This window comes from Chelonia mydas, chromosome 4 (assembly GCF_015237465.2).
Source record: "Chelonia mydas isolate rCheMyd1 chromosome 4, rCheMyd1.pri.v2, whole genome shotgun sequence".
Taxonomy (NCBI): Eukaryota; Metazoa; Chordata; order Testudines; family Cheloniidae; genus Chelonia; species Chelonia mydas.
The window spans coordinates 63,021,222-63,042,605 of record NC_057852.1 but is presented as its reverse complement, the minus strand read 5'-3'; the positions used below and the strand labels follow the sequence as shown (position 1 = coordinate 63,042,605).

The window sequence follows — 21,384 nt, the reverse complement described above, 5'->3', positions numbered from 1 at the left end:
ATTAATGTGAATTTTCTCAAAAGATTTCACTCAGTGGCTATTAGAGTAATCCATAAAGCCATCTGAATAATAGGAGATGGAAACAAAAGATTCACTGAGGCTCATGTTCATGGTCTACTCTATTGGTTGAACTTTTGATATGAAAACTCATGGGGCTTTGATTTGCTCTGGACAAGGAATACGCTTTCTTGCGTGGCATTGAATTCAACAAGAAAAATATTATAGGTGAAACCAAAATCTTGGAAAACAAGTGCTGCATACAACACAATATAAATAAAGGTTTCCTAAAGATTTCCTAGGTTATGGTGTACGAATATAAATAAATATTCAAGTCATTGGAGTAGATTCAACCCTAGGTTCTGCCCAAAAGGGTAGACCTGGTACAGGGAGGATCTTATTCTTCTGGAAGATGGAGATAACTTGCAGTTCTTTAATGCCATGCCAAAACCTAACTAATGAGGGAGTATGGTCAAGGCAGCCTGGGAATGGACTGGTTCAGTCTCATTTATCTGGGCTCCTGTGGGATTCCACATACTATTTAAAGTTTCTTCCTCTTGGTGGAACCTCCAAATGAGCACACTGGTGCAAACATAACTTGCCCTCCTCAGGAGATGAATAATTCCTGGACTTCAGTGGCTCAGAGATTTGTAGTATGAATACATAATATGTTACTCTATTCATTTATGTCTTCATTCCACAAGCAATAATTCAAGCTGGAAGCTGATTTAATAAACTAAACTGAACATTTTAAAAAGGTAAATTCAGGGATAGCTTCTTCATCCCAGAGGTTAAGAGATGGTAAGTGGAATCTCTCTCCAAGCAGCCAGTAGGAGTCCTGCATTTTTACATGTGCATTTAAGGTTGAATTTTCAACCTGAAATGAGCATCCTCATAAAAGCTCAAAAAACAAAAGTGAAATACAAAAACAACTTTATTTTTCGTTTACACTCTCATTGTTTCAATCCAGTGAGATTGAAGTGTCTGACACATTATGTGGAGTCCCTGAGCATGGCAATACTCTTTCTGTGTAGTTTTTCACAGTAGAGGGAAATGTGATGTGCAAAGTTTTTAATGTAAAGAACTTTGGTTAACAAACATTGCAATCAATGCCTGCAAAGGGGGAATAAAAGCTTATTAGCATTTTGTACCATCCTATAATTTATTTATTCCATTTATTTTACTTTCTTTTAGCTGTATGTTTATTCTTCTATGCCTCAGAAGTCTAACAAGTACTCGGGGAAATTATGTCATTATTGGGGAGAAATGTAGTGACATGAATGAGCTAAGTGTAAAGTCCCTTTGTATAAAACACTGCACATATACATCATCTTTAAAGTGAAGGGGCTCAAAGTGATATACAAACATCTTACCTCCCTGTTTCATATGGAAAATTGATAGATGGTGATCTAGTGACACTCCTATGTTGAGTTAATGGTGGAGTCAAGAACAGCACCTAAGTCTCTTGACTCCCAGACTATTTCTAATGTTATATACTTATTTGAAACGTAGACTACGATAAGTGAAATACAAGTGTTTATGTGATGGTTACCATAATTATATACAGGATAAGGAATATATATAAATACATAAATTGTGTAAGTAGTATATTGATTTTCCTATATATTGGAGGCTTCATCCTCCTCTCATTTAGGAGAACACCCAATGGGAGTTTTATTTGGAACCAGTTTCACTGAGAGAAGGTTCAAGGTGTGACTATATAACACTGGGGCAGCTCTACACTACGGGGTTAAGTCGACCTAAGTTATGCAACTCCAGCTATGTGAATAATGTACCTGGAGTCAACGTACCTTAGGTTGATTTACTGCGGTGTCTACACTGCACTGGGTCGATCTAAGAAATTCTCTCATCGACTTAACTTACGCTTCTCATTCCGGTGGAGTACCAGAGTCGACAGGAGAACGATCTGTGGTCAATTTAGTGAGTCTTCCCTAGACCCACTAAATTGACCCCCGATGAACTGATTGCCACAGCATTGATCCCCAGTAACTGTAGACATACCCTTATACACCAGTGTAACTCCACTGACATCACTGCCGTTACTTTTGATTTACAGGTTTCAGAGTAGCAGCTTTGTTTGTCTGTATCCGCAAAAAAAACAGGAGTACTTGTGACACCTTAGAGACTGAAATTTATTAGAGCATAAGCTTTTGTGGGCTACAGCCCACTTCATCGGATGCATAGAATGGAACATACAGTTGGAACAGATATATTAAATACATACAGATAAGCTGGAAGTTGCCACACAAACTGTGAGAGGCTAATTAGTGAAGATGAGCTATTATCAGCAGGAGAAAAACACTTTTGTAGTGATAATCAAGATGGCCCATTTAGACAGTTGACAAGAAGGTGCGAGGATACTTAACTTAGGGAAATAGAGTCAATATGTGTAATGACCCAGCCACTCCCAGTCTCTATTCAAACCCAAGTTAATGGTATCTAGTTTGCATATTAATTCAAGCTCAGCAGTTTTTCATTGGAATCTTTTTTTGAAGCTTTTCTGTTGCCAAATTGCCACCCTGAAATCTTTCACTGAGTGGCCAGAGAGGTTGAAGTGTTCTCCTACTGGTTTTTGAATGTTATGATTCCTGATGTCAGGTTTGTGCCCATTTATTCTTTTGCGTAGAGACTGTCCGGTTTGGCCAATGTACATGGCAGAGCGGCATTGCTGGCACATGATGGCTTATATCACATTGGTAGATTTGCAGGTGAACGAGCCCCTGATAGGTGATTAGGTCCTATGATGGTGTCATTTGAATTAATATGTGGACAGAGTTGGCATTGGGCTTTGTTGCAAGGATAGATTCCTGGGTTAGTGTTTTTGTTGTGTGGTGTGTGGTTGCTGGAGAGTATTTGCTTCAGGTTGGGGGGCTGTCTGTAAGCAAGGACTGGTCTGTCTCCCAAGGTCTGTGAGAGCGAGGGATCATTTTTCAGGATAGGTTGTAAATCTTTGATGATGCGCTGGAGAGGTTTTAGTTGGGGGCTGAAGGTGATGGCTAGTGGCGTTCTGTTATTTTCTTTGTTGGGCCTGTCCTGTAGTAGGTGACTTATGGGTACTCTTCTGGCTCTGTCAATCTGTTTTTTCACTTCAGCAGGTGGATATTATAGTTTTAAGAATGCTTGATAGAGATCTTTTAGGTGTTCGTCTCTGTCTGAGGGATTGGAGCAACTGCGGTTGTACCTTAGAGCTTGGCTGTAGACAATGGATCGTGTGGTGTGTCCTGGATGGAAGCTGGAGGCATGTAGGTAAGCATAGCGGTCAGTAGGTTTCTGGTATAGGGTGGTGTTTATGTGACCGTTGCTTATTAGCACAGTAGTGTCCAGGAAATGGACCGCTTGTGTGGATTGGTCTAGGCTGAGGTTGATGGTGGGATGGAAATTGTTGAAATCATGGTGGAATTCCTCAAGGGCTTCTTTTCCATGGGTCCAAATGATGCAGATGTCATCAATGTAGCGCAAGTAGAGTAGGCGCATTAGGGGATGAGAGCTAAGGAAGCGTTGTTCTAAGTCAGCCATAAAAATGGTAGCATACTGTGGGGTCATGTGGGTACCCATAGCTGTGCCGCTGACTTGAAGATATATATTGTCCCCAAATGTGAAATAGTTGTGGGTGAGGACAAAGTCACAAAGGTCAGCCACCAGGTTTGCCGTGACATTATCGGGGATATAGTTCCTGATAGCTAGTGGTCCATCTCTGTGTGGAATGTTGGTGTAGTGGTCTTCTACAGTCACAGTGGCCAGAATGGTGTTTTCTGGAAGATCACCGATGGATTGTAGTTTCCTCAGGAAGTCAGTGGTGTCTCAAAGATAGCTGACAGTGCTCGAAGCGTAGTGCCTGAGGAGAGAGTCCACATAGCCAGACATTTCCTGGACACTACATTTCCTGGACACAACTATAATTAAGTCTCTCTAACCTACATCTCTTTTGACATGGCCCCAAGAAAGAGTTATATAGGGTTCTGCCAAAATGTTTTCAATCTGCCTATCTGATGGAATTATTTCCTTTGGGTAATAATGAAATAGAGCGTTTTAGTTGAAGTTAGATGTTAAATAGACACTAAAATGTACAATCTTATTATTATATAAACAGTCCATATTAAATCGAACTGGACAAAAATGGCAACTTTTTACTTAATTTTACATAATTTTCATGGCATAATTAAAAATAGTTGTGAAAACAGCAAAATGTTATAAGCATTATCTCAATGAGATCTAACATGCAGGAAACTCTATTGATTAGATGTTAACATTGCATTTTTGTGTGTTAGTCTGTTCTCTGCTGCTCTGAAATGATTCTTTCAAGCTCATGTGGATTCTGGTTTAATTGTTCCTTGCAAGTTCTCCTGTGATATCCTGCACACTGTCATGACAGGGCTTGGTAATGTAAATAATTATTTTTAATATAAACTATAGAGCTGGTCAGCTACTATACTACTAGTGTCACAAATGCACAATGTTCATATTCCGAATGGCAGTTTGATTTGATCATGATCATGCCCCTTTTCATTTGTTCTGTGTCAGTATTAGCATGAATGAGTTTTTGTTCCCATGGGTGTTTGGCAACAGTTGTACTTTGTATGGAATATGGTTCTCCATCCAAAGTGTAAAAGGGCTTTATGCAAGGGAACTATGGGAATATTTGGGGGAAGTCATGGTACAAAACACCTATGCATTCTGGCTACTGATGGGCAAAACTCAAATGCCAGGGAAATTTGGTGTAGTTCACAAAAGTCCCCAAAAAGTTGACTGCTTATCCATTCCTCTTTGATCTGTAAATTGGGATGGAGCTCTTGTGAGAAAACACATTCAATATTTACAGGAGTTCTTGCTGGTTTGTAAATACCAGGGGAGCAATTTTACTGGCAGAACATCAATATTTTCATTCCCAGTCCCAAACAGAAGCAGAAAACAGAAATGAATAAAAATCAAAACAATATTAACTGAAAACTTTGAAATATTAAAGAAGTTTCAATTCTGGGGATGGTCAGAGATCCAGGTCAATACTTATTTTATCTGAACTGATTCATCTGGCCTTAATTAATGCTAGTTTCTACGGGGAGAAATTGAGATCCAGATGGATTTTCATTAAAAGTGTTTTTTCTAATGGAATTACAGCTGACCTTAAGCTACAGAGGCACCAAAAGCAGCTGTAATAAGGTTATTACTATTTATTTATACAACGACATGGGCACACAGAATACTGCAGGACAAATAACAGGTACCCTGCTTTGAAATGCTCACGTTCTTAAGGGCAAAAGCTGGTACAGAAGAGCAAGTAATTTGCAGAAACTAGGGCTGTCGATTAATCGCACTTAACTCATGCGATTAACTCAAAAAAATGAACTGAGATTAAAAAATTAAACGTGATTAATCGCAGTTTTAATCGCACTGTTAAACAATAATTCTAACTGAGATTTATTAAATATTTTGGATGTTTTTCTACATTTTCATATATATTGTATTCTGTGTTGTAACTGAAATCAAAGTGTATATTACAAATATTTGCACTGTAAAATGATAAAAGAAATAGTATTTTTCAATTCACCTTATACAAGTACTGTAGTGCGATCTCTTTGTCGTGAAAGTGCAACTTACAAATGTAGAATTATTTTGTTACGTAACAGCACTCAAAAACAAAACAATGTAAAACTTCAAGCCTACAAGTCCACTCAGTCCTACTTCTTGTTCAGCCAATCGCTAAGACAAGCAGGTTTGTTTGCATTCAGAGGAGGTACTGATGTCCTCTTCTTATTTACATTGTCACCAGAAAGTGAGAACAGGCATTTGCATGGCACTTTTGCAGCTGGCATTGCAAGGTATTTACGTGGCAGATATGCTAAACATTCGTATGCCCCTTCATGCTCCGGCCACCATTCGAGAGGACATGCTTGCATGCTGATGACGCGCATTAAAAAAATAATGTGTTAATTAAATTTGTGACAATTCCTTGGGGGAGAATTGTATGTTCCCTGCTCTGTTTTACCCGCATTCTGCCATATATTTCATGTTATAGCAGTCTCGGATGATGACCCAGTACATGTTGTTCATTTCAACAACACTTGCACTGCAGATTTCACAAAACGCAAAGAAGGAACCAACGTGAGATTTCTAAAGATAGCTATAGCACGCAACCCAAGGATTAAGAATCTGAAGTGCCTTCAAAAATCTGAGAGGGATGAGGTGTGGAGCATGCTTTCAGAAGTCTTAAAAGACCAATACTCTGATCCAGAAACTACAGAACCTGAACCACCAAAAAAGAAAATCAACCTTCTGTGGTGGCATCTGACTCAGTTAATGAAAATGAACATGCGCCGGTCCACACTGCTTTGGATTGTTATCGACCAGAACCCGTCATCAGCATGGACACACGTCCCCTGGAATGGTGGCTGAAGCATGAATGGACATATGAATCTTTAGCACATCTGACACATAAATATCTTGTGACTCTGGCTACAACAGTGCCGTGAGAATGCCTGTTCTCACTTTCAGGTGACATTGTAAACAAGAAGCAGGCAGCATTATCTCTTGCAAATGTAAAGAAACTTGTTTGTCTGAGTGATTGGCTGAACAAGAAGTAGGACTGAGTGGACTTGCAGGCTCTAACATTTTACATTGTTTATTTTTCAATGCAGTTTTTTGTACATAATTCTACATTTGTAAGTTCAACTTTCATGATAAAGAGATTGCACTACAGTATTTGTATTAGGTGAATTGAAAAATACTATTTCTTTTGGTTTTTTACAGTGCAAATACTTGTAATAAAAATAAATATAAAGTGAGCACTGTACACTTTGTATTGTGTTGTAATTAATATCAATTTATTTGAAAATGTAGAAAACATCCAAAATATTTAAATAAATTGTATTCTATTATTGTTTAACAGTGCAATTAATCATGCTATTAATCGCAATTAATGTTTTTTAATCATGCAATTAATTGCAATTAATGACACACGATTATGTACACTGGATGTGGGGTATACCCTGTACCCACCCTACACTTGAGCCTGATCAACTCAAGTATGGTTTGACTGTATGCCAATAAAGAAACCTCAGTGAGTTCAGAGTCAAGCTGAGTTCTTGGGTGACCGATTGGATAAGGTCTCAGAGGCTACTGAATGTTTAAGGTCTCAGAAGCCAACCCAACATACTCCTGAGTCTCTGGCCTCAGAGCCTACTCCAACAATTATGAGGGCTTGCAAGGAATTGAGCTTCCTCCTACCTCACCAAAAAGTCTAAATAGTGTATATAACAACATATAGCACTTTTCACAAATTGATCTCAAAGCACTTTACAAAGGGAAGTATGTGCCGTTATTTGCACTTTCTAGATGAGGAAACAGAGGCACAGAAAGATGAAACATCAGTAGCATAGTCAGAAAAAGAACAAAGGCCAACCCTAATTTACTGTAAACAATTTTAAACATATTATTTTGGATCATCATTGCATGGATGCATAAAATCTCCTTCCTGAAACACAAATTCCCATAGAAGCAGAACACTATATCACAGTTTACAAACAGCATTTTAAAAATATAAACTATTGATAAGATGCCAACAACAGCATTTCAGCCTATTACTCCAGCAGTGAAAATAGACCAGATGAAAAAATATACAATAGAGGATGAAAATGAGATGTAGAAATAAAAAACCAAAGTCTCCAGCAGCGCTGAAAATGGATTTGAAAGGACTGATGTGAATGTTAAAGTGTAAACATGTTTGATATGTAAATAAAACTGATTGCTCATTCTGAAAGGATTATTAGATTAATATTTTGGTACTGATATACAGATACAGGAAATATCAAACTGGTGTGAAAAGGAGATTTAAAAAGAAAAAACAACACTAACATGCCTCAGTGAATTTAAAGCTGTTCCTACCTATTTTTGGTTTTGGTTGTGGGTTGTTGTTGTTTGTTTTTTAACGTGACTATGTGGCAAACTCAAAATTTAAAAAGGTCACAGTATCACCTTTTTTATTCTATAGACAAAAAATTGTAAGAGCTGAGAAACAAAGGACTAGTTTTTAATTTCTTCTGTCAGCATCCTGTATTACTATTATTAGTATAATAAATTATATGACCTGTTGCCACTGTGGACAGAAGAATATATATTAGACTAACTTATTCTTGCCTATTGTTTCACCACTGCACTCATACCATAAGCAAATAAATATTTACTCTTCTCCACAGCCTGTTCGTCCACCCAGGAAAGAAAAAAGAAAAAAAACTCTCATAAACTAATATAAAATGTTATGTAAAAGCCATTAAGTTTCTTTGATTTACAGCAAATGTATTCCGGATCCCCAATCAACATTCCTTTTTAATTAAAATTAGTAATCAAAGCACCATTAAGTATGGTTAAAAATATCATTCATGATTCTGGGTTATTAGTCAACCAAGATGAAGTTATTGAGATGATCTTCAAAACAGTTTCTTATAATCATTTTGCTGGAAGAAATCCAACAATACTTCACTAAAAGATAATTGAAAACAGCATTTTATAGGAAGTAGGAGAAAACAGCATTTTTCATAGCAGCACAGACTAACAGCCCAGTATCTTGTATTCAAAAATGGTCAGTGTCAGATGAATGAAAAGAGCTGTTAAAACCCCATTAAGCTCCTTAACTGTGCTATTTTTAAACAGACCCTTATGGGAAAGTCCTACACAGATTGATGGAGATAAATCCTAGGGCTACGCTTGTACAGAAATTAAATAACATTCTATAGAAATGACTCTACAGCCATATAGAATTTCATATTGAAAGGTATCCTTTCTACAGAATTTTGAGCTCAACCTCCAGAATATAACAGAGAATGATAGCCTCACCATAAGATTATTTATCTTGTTTTTTTTAAAACTGGAGAAATGTTCTTATTTTCTATTATGGCATGTAGGAGGAATAAGGGTATGGTCTTGCAATGTGCTAATCACTCAGCACGGCAATAAAGTCAATAGGAGCTGAGGGTGCCGAAGGAAGAGTTCAGCATCTTACAGGCTCAGGATAAATGAAGGAGCACACTAATACCCCAGCAGTACCATTTTTCAAAAAATAATATGTGCAGTACATCCCCAAAACATAATAATATGTGATAAATCAGCATCACCATTCTACGGGAAAACACCCACCGAAAATATATAAAAATCCAGCATCTACTTCCCCCTTCAATACTGTCATATACCCCCAGGAGAAACAAGCATTCACTCAGCTCCACCTTCTGACCTTCCTCATCTCCTTTGTCTCATGAGCTCTGAGGACCTTTCTTCCTCTGGTGTTTCAGCCTCGTGTCTTATTCCAATACTGTATGCATCTTTCTCTTCTGCCACATGGCCCAACTCTTCCTTTTTCCCCCTCATCTTAGAACTTTCAGGCCCATTCTTACTTCTCTTTGCCCCCTCTTTGAACCCTAAGGTTCCTTTCTGCTTCACTGTCCCTCCTTTATAGTCTGGGGGCCCTTATTCTATTTGAGCTCGTGAACCTATCCTGCTCCCTATGCCACATTTAGATTTTTTTCCCCCCTGCTTTGGACTGGTGGAGGGCCTCTGCATTGTGTGGCCAGATGTATGAGTGACCCTCTTCATGGGTGTGGAGTGCAAGGAGCAGGAGACTTAAAATGCTCAGATTAGTTATATGCAGTCTGGGCCTGCTGCTGCCTAATGCAGCCCCTCCTCAGGCCACAAAAATGTGAAGAGGAAGCTCCACTGGGGTGGAAAGGAAATGGGAACAGTAGTTCTGCTGCTGCTTTTTCTGTGTGCCTGTACCCTGCCGACTGCAGATCCTACTGGTGCCACTTGACTGAGAGTAGGTCAGGCAACAAAAGAAGCTGAGCAACAAGCAGGGGCATGTCAAGAATCAGTTATATAGTAAAGATTTTGGCCCGCTGTCCTACAAATGCTTCCTTCCACAGAAGTGGAGTCTTTGGATCTGGATTTTGTGGGTTCATTGGCACCCATGTACCATGTCACCAGATCTGTGGCTCTATGGATCCTGCATTAATCCACCCCTGCTTGCACTGATCAGTAGTTCAACTTTTTCAAAAAATCTGAAGCATTTTGGATTAATGATCATTTAAAGGACCAAAGGAGCCTTAAACTGTTAATATGGTGCATTCAGATTTACATTTGCAATTTTTTATGCACGCATTTTTTCCACCCCTAATTTTTTGCAAACTTACATTTGTAGGTCCAAAGAGTATTTGTCTAGTCAAATCAGGTAGTAAATCAGCCAACTATCAGATCTGCATCCCAATATTTTGTGCACACAAATCTGACTGGATAAGCAAAATAATAGGCATGAAAAAATTGCATGCACAAAAAATTGCAAATGCAAAACTGCAGGCACAGTTTTAAAGGCCACTTTTGAAAACATGGCCCCAATTCCATCTCAGTGTTCTGGTTACATAAAGTCATAAATCCTAAAATTCATTAACTCAGCCTTTATAAATTACTGTAGTCTCTGTGGAACTACTTGATTGTCAACCTAATCAATCATGCTTTTCCCATTAACACTGTTGCAGGTACAGAAGAATAGCATTTATATAACCCTTATTAATAAGTTTGACATTACTGAACAATTTTACAATGTGGTGTAAACATAGGAAACATATCTACTAATGGCAGTCGTCTAACTCATAAATTGTACATTTGTTTCCACTTAATGGATTACATCTAAGATGCATGTTCTGAAATTCCATTTTAAACAAGCGTTCTCACTGTTCTTTTCCTCATTATTTATGAGTTTATTCAGTCCTTTCTTTAGTTGCAGAAATAAATGAATTATTCTATCTGATATGTAATCTACTGTATATCATGCCTATGTACATTAGGTAAAGTACCAATGCTGAAGTCAAATGGTCAGCCTTGCATTACAAACCTTATTTTTCCTGAATTAACTGTTTGGGATGGGGTGAAGTGTTGTCAACTCTCACAGTGTTATTATGAATCTCACAGAACTGTTGAGTATTTTTCTTAAAGCTGCAGCTCCTGGTTTCAGGTGATTATGTCAAAATATGTTATTTCTTTTCTTTTTTTTTTCTTTTTTTTTTTAAGTGTCCATTTTTCATGGCTGTGAAAATATGAACCCCTGAAGTCTCAAAAAACAGAAGGCAAATAAAAAGAACCCAACACTTATTATTTTGTTAAAATATCATGATTTTGGGGGGGGACACCAATCTTATGATTTTTCAATGGTGCTGACAATACTGGGGGGGTCAGAAACTTGAAGTGGTCAGCCATAAAAGATCTCAGTCAGTGAGCAAATTTTGTATAATTTTTTATAAATGTCAACAACATTGTACTAACGATTGTTTAGTTAGTTACACAAGGTAGGCCTAGATTTGCTTAATAGTGTATACATGGATCTAGTGTATCCGATCATTTAGTGATTGACCACAGTGACTACAGAGCCTACTACTTTCTCAGAACTAAAGGATTTTGCCTTGACCTCAGGCTTTCCTTTTGGTATTGACAGTACTATGTTCAATTCCAGCTGATATACTTGCTTCCTGAGTGGGTACATACGGCCATGGTTTGTTATAGAATGAGAGCTGAACTACAGTGGGGCTGCAATGCTTGACATGAGCTTGTCTAATGGGGAATTTGTACTATGTTGGCCTTGTTCGTGTAATCATAACTTCTTCTAGTTCCAGTGACCATCCAATCTATTACTATCACACACCTAATGGCGTTCAAGTTGTAGGGACTTCAGCTTTTGCTGTAGCAGGTCCCAGATTTGGTTGCAGCTGATGTCAGTGGTGTCTTTATGTGCATGATGTGGCCATGATTTATTACATGTGCATGCATCATTTGCACATATAGTTCTTCAGGGAATGGTCTTTATTTTTGTGTTCTATATAGTTGTAGGTGCTTCACAGTAATAATGTATCTGATAGTGCTTTGAGCTTGTTATTATTTTATTATTTTGCATTTTCAAAATTAAATGCGACTTTTGCTTTGGCTGCATGACAAGGAAAATAAATACAATTCCAGTTCAGTGGGGGCTAAAGAGGGGAGTCCAAGATCCATAGATCCGCTGGCTGTTTTAGAAATGTATATGGAAAATGAGAACAACCACAATTACAATTAATAGGATAAAATATTATAAGGTATATATCTTATAAAGTATCAATCCTGAAAGATGCTGAGTCCCAAAGCAGTAAAGCATGGACTTCAGTATATTAAAAAGTATATATTAAAAATAATTAGCAAAAACATCATTTAGCCTCAGTTACAACAGGCATATCTAATTATGGTGTAATTGACAAAACAAGCTTTCCCAATCCTACATAATTTATGCTGTAAGACTCTGCAATCCCCAATTATTTAAAAATTATATATTAAAAATTGTATTACAAAGAAAGAGATTCACTAGTGATATTTTTGTGGGTAACTTTTGAATTGGGCTTCAATAAATTTTATTTTTCTTAAAAAGCAAGTTCCCCTTTAAATTCATTTTTTTGCACTGCATTCCATTTTATCAAGTAAACTGGCCCTTTGCATTTCCATCTGGATGTTAGTAAGAAGAACACAAGGCAGCAGTAGCACCAGTGCCACCAACCAGAGGGCATCTGCAGTGACTAGGCTGGGGGCATGTAACCTCCTTTAATTTACATATCCATAATAGAAAACTCCTATTAGCTCATGTCCATTTGATACAGAATCTGTGATGTTATCTTTGGAATTACACTTGAATAATGTGACTAAATATTACTAATACTTATCACCTTCAGACAAAACTGTGCCATATAGGCACAGCCCATGGTAGGGAAGGCATTCTGCTTTGCCCCTATCTCCCTTGTGCAGGGAACGGAGTATGGTATGTCTCTGTCCTCCTATGCATTGACAGGCAGGGCTGTCTGGCTGTGTGTGTATGAAAAGGGTAAAATGCTATACCAAAAGAATGTACTAGTGGGTATGTAGAATATTGCCCCTAGAAAGTAGGATATCTCCAGAAGCTCCCAAGTGTACCCAATATAATGTACCTCACAATAGTGTTTGAATGACTTCTTGCATTTGTAAATTGGTTTAATAATTTTAACATACTTTTTATATAGCTGTTGTTGTTTGAACATTAAGTATTATTCATTGGACCATTCCTGCCCTCCTTGCTGAGACAACATAAAAACCCAAAGAATGCAAGTTCAGATCCAATGGTTGTTATATCATTATATTAAAACTAAAGGTATTCCTTAAGATACAGTTCAGTTTTTGTTCTAATCAATAAACACAGAAGCATCAGTAGCAGATGACTTTGTTTCCATAAAAGACAACTGTTCCCACTCATCCCTTTCAAACAATAGCAGAGGTGAAAGCTGGAAGATTTAGAAGAATTACACATCAGAGCTTCATAGATTTTAAGGCTACAACGGATTATTATGATAATCTAATGTGACCTCCCGCAAAACACAGGCTATAGAAGTTCGTGTAGTAACTTCTGCATCAAGGTCATAACTTTTGATTCAATTAGAGTATATATTTTAGAAAGTCAGCCAATCTGATTTAAAAACTTCTAGTGATGAAGAATACACCAAATCCCTAGATAAGTTTATTCAGTGGTTAAAGTCCTTACTGTTAAAAATTTGAAAACTAGAAATTTATTTCCAGTTTGAATTTGTCTAGCTTCAACTTTCACCCATTAGAGCTTATCATGCATTTTTTATAAAAATGTATACATATTAAATGAATTAGCCTACTGTACTTGATTCAGACAGTCACAATTTTCTGCACAGCATAGTTAGGAATTCAACAAATTTCCAACAGCCATAATACTTAAACAGTCAAGCTCCTTATATAGGCAAAGGAAGAATTAACAAAGGATGGACTAGCGTATATTGCCACATTCTACATTGCTGTTTATTTTGGGAGATACTTCAGTATGACTCTTCATAGATGCATAGAATGAAATCCAAAACCCCCATTAACTTCAGTGAGACCAGGGTTTCACCCATAGATTTTTAAGGCCAACATTTTGTGGTTAGACTAGAGTTTGTCTTTCAGAAAGACATCCAATCTTGATTTAAATACTAAAGTCTTGTGCATTTAGCATATCCCTTGGTAATCTGTTCCAATGATTAATTATTCTCACTGTTAAAAATTTGCATCTTATTTCCAGTTTGACATTGCTGACTTCACCTTCCGCATCTGGATCTTATTATAACTGTATCTCTTAAAGAGCCCAATAATATCACATTTCTTCACCCTGTGTAGGTACCACTATACTTATAGATAAGGTTGGTAAGATTTGATTTCTAATATAATTTTGATGGATAATATTGATGTTTATTTTTAAGCATTTTTTTTATTTTTATCGATTTAAATTTTCATGGGCAAAATTATGAGTTTTAAAGGTTTTTTTTATTTATCAGTTTACAGTTGTGGGAAATTATGGGTGAATCAGACAATAATTATTTAATGATAGTAAACACTGAAATTCTAAAAGTAAAAGCTTTATAACTGCTAAAACACAAAAAGAGAGACAAGGTGGGAGAGATAATATCTTTTATTGGACCAACTTCTATTGGTGAAAGGGACGCCGAAGCTGGTCCAGTAAAAGATATTACCTCACACTCTAATATCCTGGGACCAACATGGCTATAACAACACTGCATAAAACACAAATTGTCAAAATCACACATCAAACTATACAAAATAAACATCCTTAAACTCTAATAAGTTCTCAAGCAGCATTTTTCTTACTTTATTTCTAAATTTCAATGATTAATGGGGGAAACATTTTTTCATCAGTTTGCATGTGTATGGTGAAATAGACCTTTACTGACATTTACCAATAAAAGTCTAATCCTTCCTTATAAACCACGATGATCAAATGGCCTCCCAACCTACTTCCTGATAAGCAAAATAGCTTGAGCTCCTTTTGTCTTTTACTGTAAAATATACTTTTCAGACCACAATCAATTTCACTGTGATAATCTGAGGAGTAAGGTAGAGTAAGGGAGGGGGGGAGGGAATAGGGCCCTAAGGAAAGCAGCAGCCTTCAAAGAACTCAGAAGAGAACAACTTATAGGTTGTATTCATCATTCACAGCCAAACCATACCTTCAATAGGTGCACTAGTGCAAATTGCACATGTGAACTGAGGCAGGATGCAGTCCTAACCTTGTTCTGTCAGGGAAATAGGATAAGGGATTCTTGTGCACATAACTTTTTTAACCAATCATATGCACAAAGGTAACTGCAATAAAATAATGTCATTGACTGAGTCCGAAAAAAGTCACAATTAAGTAACCAGCTATATTCATTTTTACTTTACATTATATTATGGTTGTTGCACATTTTTTGTTTGTTTTCTGCACTTCATAGTCCTGATGAGAATTTTTATCATCAGACGAGAACTGTTATCTATTTCCTTATGGTTAGTATAAAGCAGTAAAGATAACATGCTACTTATGTAAACACATTTTAGTCCCAATACATATTTCCCCTGCAACTTCTGATTATTTGATTTAATTGTGCTGAATCTATAAATAAATACTAAAATCATTAAGTATTAACAGAGCAGTGTTCATCTTTAATATGCCTTACTAACATTAATTGATCCTTACAACACCCCTATCAAGTATGAAAGTATTATTATCCTGATTTTCCCAAGATGGGAAACTAAGACAGAAATTAAATGATTAGTTCGATGAGTCACTCAGGACTGAAATCAGATCACACCTCTCTTTTAGTACAGTACAGTTTATTGTAATATTTTAATTTTAAAACAGGCTTTGTTCGACTTAAATATCTCTCTCAAAATACAAAGCTTTTCCACGCATTTATAAGTCACTTATTTTTCAGGATATTGCAGGAAGATGATACTGTGGACGTGTGTGCTCATGAGTGTGTTTGTGAGTGCATGTATGTTTTCATCTAGAAGATTTAAGGAAGAGATTTTAAAATAAAGAAAAAAAAAATAAACCCCAAAAATGTCAGTGCCTATATGGTCATATCATAAACAACTGCACAACATGCTGCCAGGCACAACTTTACAGTGCTACAAAAAAATTAAAGTTATCTTGAACATTTGTGACAGTACAGGATCTCTGTTCAAACAGCCCTAAGGGAGAGAATGTTAAAAGTAGCTTGGAGGAACATAAAACGTTGTTGGCATGGCTGATTTCATATGCCTTGCTCTATCTTTTGTCTTTTTCCCCAAACCCACCCCATCTTCTCTTCTATCTAAGTTAAAATAAATAAAAAATATACCTTGACTGTACTGGTGTGTGCTCCTGGATATTCTTTTTCTTCCAGTGTTGACCAGCGCTGTACAAATTTTGATACCAGGGGGTCATCATAGTCCACTATCTGAAAACCTGAGACATTAGCTCCTCCAAACTGGATTTTTGATAAATCTCCGTCAGTAAATCCCTGGGCACAGAAAACATGTGTCCGTTATTTCACCACATCTATCAGATTAGTAGGTACAAGTAAAGAGAGTTACCATGCAATTTTTATTGCAGAAATGTAACTCAACATTTCCCTTTCTCAGGGATCTGGGCGCAGACCAGAGCTCTGATGGCCAGCAGTGGCTGGGAACACTGAAGATACAGAGAGTGTCTTGTTATTCTCCTTTACCAATTAAAAGCTGAACTCAGCAAGTCCTTTTTAATTATGAGAATTTACTCATATGAATAATCCCATTTGTTTCAATGGGACTACTCGTGTGAGTAAGTGCTCACTATCATGAAAAACAGCCACACAATCTATCCCTAACCAGTGACAGTGAGTCAGTCACTGTCTCACTCAAGGGAAGATTGCTATGATCTGCCTTCTCAGAGAGTATGTGGGAAGACCCTTATAAGCCTCCCTGTAATAAAATACTATTTTTTCTGGAATGAATATTCTTATTCTGTCATGGAAATAAAGTTGTTCTAGCCTAGAGAATGAAGCAAGTCATTTTAAGACAAATTGTTCGAGCCAGATTCCACCCACAGATACATGGGAACAGGGCTCCCACTAAAAATTTGTGGAAGCCAAATACATGAACCTGAGGGCCTAGTTATGTCCCTGCTTCACGTATATGCAATAAAGATAAAATGAATTACAGTGAAGTGTCACTAGCCCACATTAAATGAGGGGAAATATGTTAATTTTGATAAACTAGCTGTCAAATAAGCAGGTGATTTTTCAATTACATCTCATTTTTTCTTTATGCTGTATGAAAGAAAAGACCAGTGTAGACAGCAGGGAGGAGCAGACCTGTGAAATAGCCTTGAAGCCAAAGACTTTCTATGGCAGAAAAGCGGAAGCCAAAGAAAAGGTGGTCAGAATGACAGGCAAGAAATACAGGATGATTTTAGCAGCTGCTCTGTGAACAGACTGGGCTGTGGAGGATAATGTGCATGTCAGAAAGAGCAGAGAGGAGGTTACAGTAATTAAGATGACGACAATCTGGATAGATTTTCTCTGTAGTCTGAGTTTCTGATTTTCTCAGGGCACTGTTAAAGGGAAGAGTTAAGGTAGTTTGGGTTCCTATGCTGTGAATGTCGATACTTTCAAAGTATTTTTATTTCTTGTAAGTTTAATGTTAACTCTGAATTTCCTGAGTTTTTCGTGATTTTTTATTTTCTTAATTTTGCTCTCACTACAATATTCGTGGTAGGATTTTTAGTGCTATGTACCCTCACCTTCACCTGCAAGATTTTTCTCTCGGAAATTCCATTTTTTAAAATGGTCCTAACATCAAACTGGTGAGAACAGACAGCTGGAGAGGCAGAAGAGATGGGGGTATCCCTGCCTCCTTGAAGCAGATATGAGGGACACAGCTAGGGACATTCAAAGGTCACCCGAGTGTGTCTCTAACCAAGTCAGTAATATGAGTTCCTTATCCTCCAGGAGTGGTCAGTAATATCCACCCTTATCCCCATCCCTTCACCCTTACTTGGCTCTTCACCTAAACAGTGCTCTCAGAGGAGGAAGACTGTGGGAAGGAGAGGGAGATAAAGAGCACTTTAGAGCAAGTCTACGTGGAGCATTAGTCTGGAGGAAATTCTAAAGTGTACTAACATGTTGCGCACTCACTGGCTCGTGAACCCAGCTGGCATGTACTAAAAGTCCTGTAGCACATGTTAATGTAGTCCCATTTCAAACAGCACTATGGTGAAGTGCACTAAGGAATTTTTAGTGTACACCAGTAGGGCCTATCATGGACCAATTAATGCACACAATGCGCTTCAGAAATCATACTACAAAAGAATGATTCGCATCACCATGTAGACATGCCCAAGACTCACTGTGGGTTCTCCTCTCCTGCTGACCCCAGAAGAACCATAGGAAAGGGGGAGAGAAATGTTCCTCAGTCTTGTTCCCAATTTAGTAACTTACGTATATTTTTAATTAGTATGTATGCAGATATAATAGTTACTGTATGCTAAACACACACCAAAGCCAAATTCTTTAGTCCTTTTTCTTACTGAATCAAAAACATACTCTGATTTCAATAGGTGTTTTGCAATTGTAAGGACTAAGGTCCCGCTCCCGCTCCCACTGAAGTCAACTGGGCTCTACATCAGGACTGAAGGATTTGGTCCCAGCTAATGAACTGCTGATCCACAATGGGTGTATCTTTATCTTTCAGCTGTACAACTAAAATAAAGATGTTCTGATTTTAATAATCTGTTACTGCTAAACCAACACAGATAATTATGCTAATTAATGTCAATGGAAGCCTTAATCTGAGACACTTAACTTGAAGTGTACCCAAAATGTTTTCACAATGAATACACAAAGAAACAGCCATGACCAAAAGCTGTCACAATTGCTACAGTAATGCATGTTAGCTGCTGCACTCACAGTGGATGCCACATTGCTTGCTAATATGAGCATTTACATAGGAATCATGCAGTCTTTCTGAATCTGATCTTAACTGCAGGTTGTTTTGATATCAACATGCAATACATAATTCACTGTATTAACTATATATCATCGGGAATCCTTCCAAGTCAAAAATGATAGTCTTTCATGAAATGCCCATTTCAAATTACCTATGGGTCCGCTCATGGCTGATAAGATGTACTTACCTTATATTTGTGTAGAACATTATATAAAGATCTGTAATATTTGCATTTGAATTCTTACTATACAATTTTGTAGTATGCAAATATATGATTAAAAAGGAACCTCCAGAATGCTTCTGAGACAGTTTGGTTCAGTAAATTACAATCCCTCAGGTTCTCTGCTGCAAAGTGAGAGCAATTGTCTGAAATATCAATCAGTGTATTGAAATGGACCAGTCACACTTTTTAATCAAAAATATTTGCTGTCCTTCAAAACTAAAAATTGATTTGAAATTAAGCAAAGTTTTGTAGTTCTTCAAATTTCATAGGCATGACATATTTCTATGTTGTCTGATAAACCTGCAATACATGGGGGTTGGGTCTTTTATTCTCAAGAAAGATTAATTCCATATATGTTTCCACTATTCTGCTTTTAAACAGACATTCAGAATCTGATTCTCAGTTAAGCCAATACCCCTTTATATCACGCTGGCATCAGAAAGGGGCCTCAAAGTGGGTAGAAATGGCCCCTGCAGAATATATCCTGCACATGCGAGTTGGGGAGGCTTCTTGATGTCTGATAGAGGGTAGACTGGGAGCAGGCAGTGGCATGTCTGGAGCTGTTCTGTTTTCCCCGAGCCCTTAGAGGACCAGGGGAAACAGAACGTAAGTTAGAGCAGCCCTAAGCCAAGTCAAGCACCTACAAAGCGCCACAATACAGAAAACAAAGTGGTTTATAGCTACTTTGCCCCCATGCTCTGTCCCTGCCCCAAGCACAGGAACTGAGTAACTGAGAATCAAGCCTTCAGAATCTGGCCTTTGGGCCAATTTCTCTGATGGTGTAAATCATCATAGCTCCATTGAGTTCAATGGCTCTTCATCTTCAGAAAAGAAAAATAGCAGTTCAGATCATTAACCTTAAAACAATGTAAAGAGTTTGCTAAATCTCTCTTAGATAGGCTATTAACTAGAGGGTCAGACTGTGATTGACCCCTATGAAAGTGTGCTGTAGGGAAAGAGGACGGTACTCAATTTTTCCTATTTCTGTGGCCTGTCAGGGTGCAGCCCTTCTCACTCAGATGGCTTCCTCAGTGAGCCCCAGAGCCGAGAAGAGTAGGGAGGCCTCCCTTCTACATCAGCCCACCGAGCAAGCTAATCACACAAACAAAAGAAGTTTACACCAGCCTAAAGATGGTGTAGTCTGGGCACTGCCCTTGTCCTTAAGCAATGTGCCATTTGGGGGGCCACTCACTGCTCATAGCATGGTGCAGCTCTACACTGCCACTTCTTAAGCCAGTGGATAATGTCACAATTTGGCCTTGGGGATCCATTTTCTGTCTCGGTTGTTTAGGTCTTGGTTGTTCAGCCCTTACTCATGTTGCTGATCGCCAACACGAGTATTGTCACTGAAGTTAGTGGGATTATTTGCCTGATCAAGTGCTTACCAATGTGAATATGAACTGCAAAATTGGGCCCTGACACTAGAAGCCCTTAAAACGAAATAATGTAGCATGATCTTGGAATATAAGGTTATTTATTGACTTTTTGCAATAGTTTAGTGACACAGTTTTACTGATCTTTGCAAAATCTAGACCAAGAGTTTTCAAAAGAGATGGCATATAAGATATAAAAACAACAAGGAATCCAGTGGCACCTTAAAGACTAACAGATTTATTTGGGCATAAACTTTTGTGAGTAAAACAACCGCTTCTTCAGATGCAACTGTTTTTTTTACCCACAAAAGCTTATGCCCAAATAAATCTGTTCGTCTGTTAGGTGCCACCGGACTCCTTGTTGTTTTTATGGATACAGACTAACACGGCTACCCACTCATATAAGATACAGTTTACCCAACATTAATTGGGTGAGCTCAAGTTCAACTTAATATTTATTATATATACTTATTCTCAGCCCACTCCTGACCACACTAATAGCCAAAAGCAAGCCCAGTCAACATTGTGACTGGAATAAATATCAGATGTCAGTATTGAGGTGCATTTGGAATAGTTTAGTTGGATGGTGGCATATTACTTTACTTTTTGTCTTTTCGTTTTAACACCACATATAACATCCAAGGTAAGAAAGATCTGCTATGGCTCTCCTATTACATTCCATTAACTTCAGTGAGAACTGCACGCATAGACTAATTACAGTAGCAGCCTAAATGTAAAGCCTAGGAATTTTGAAAAAAGAAGATGCACCAAGAACAAAACAGAAGGACACAAAAAACTGGTTCCACAATCAATGGCACAAATAATTTGTAATGGTAATGTTTTTTCCCTAATTGAATGATGTGGTCTACATGGAGGGCAATGAGTGTTCTAATTCCCACATATACTCGGAGTGCTCTCATGTGTATAGTTTAAAAGATTTAT

At 37.6% G+C, this 21,384-nt stretch overlaps 1 protein-coding gene across 5 annotated transcripts in view; it reads right to left on the bottom strand.

Annotated features, from left to right (window-relative positions):
- Window positions 1-21,384, bottom strand: part of GRIA2 (glutamate ionotropic receptor AMPA type subunit 2) — a 111,905-nt gene that overhangs the window by 35,636 nt on the left and 54,885 nt on the right. For all 5 annotated transcript variants that reach the window (XR_006290683.1, XM_043545895.1, XM_043545892.1 and 2 more), the window contains exon 6: window positions 16,221-16,382. Coding sequence is in view for 4 of the 5 variants with exons in the window: in XM_043545895.1 (XP_043401830.1) it covers window positions 16,221-16,382 (162 nt within the window). In the remaining variant the exon portion in view is untranslated. The remainder of the gene's footprint in view (window positions 1-16,220; window positions 16,383-21,384) is intronic.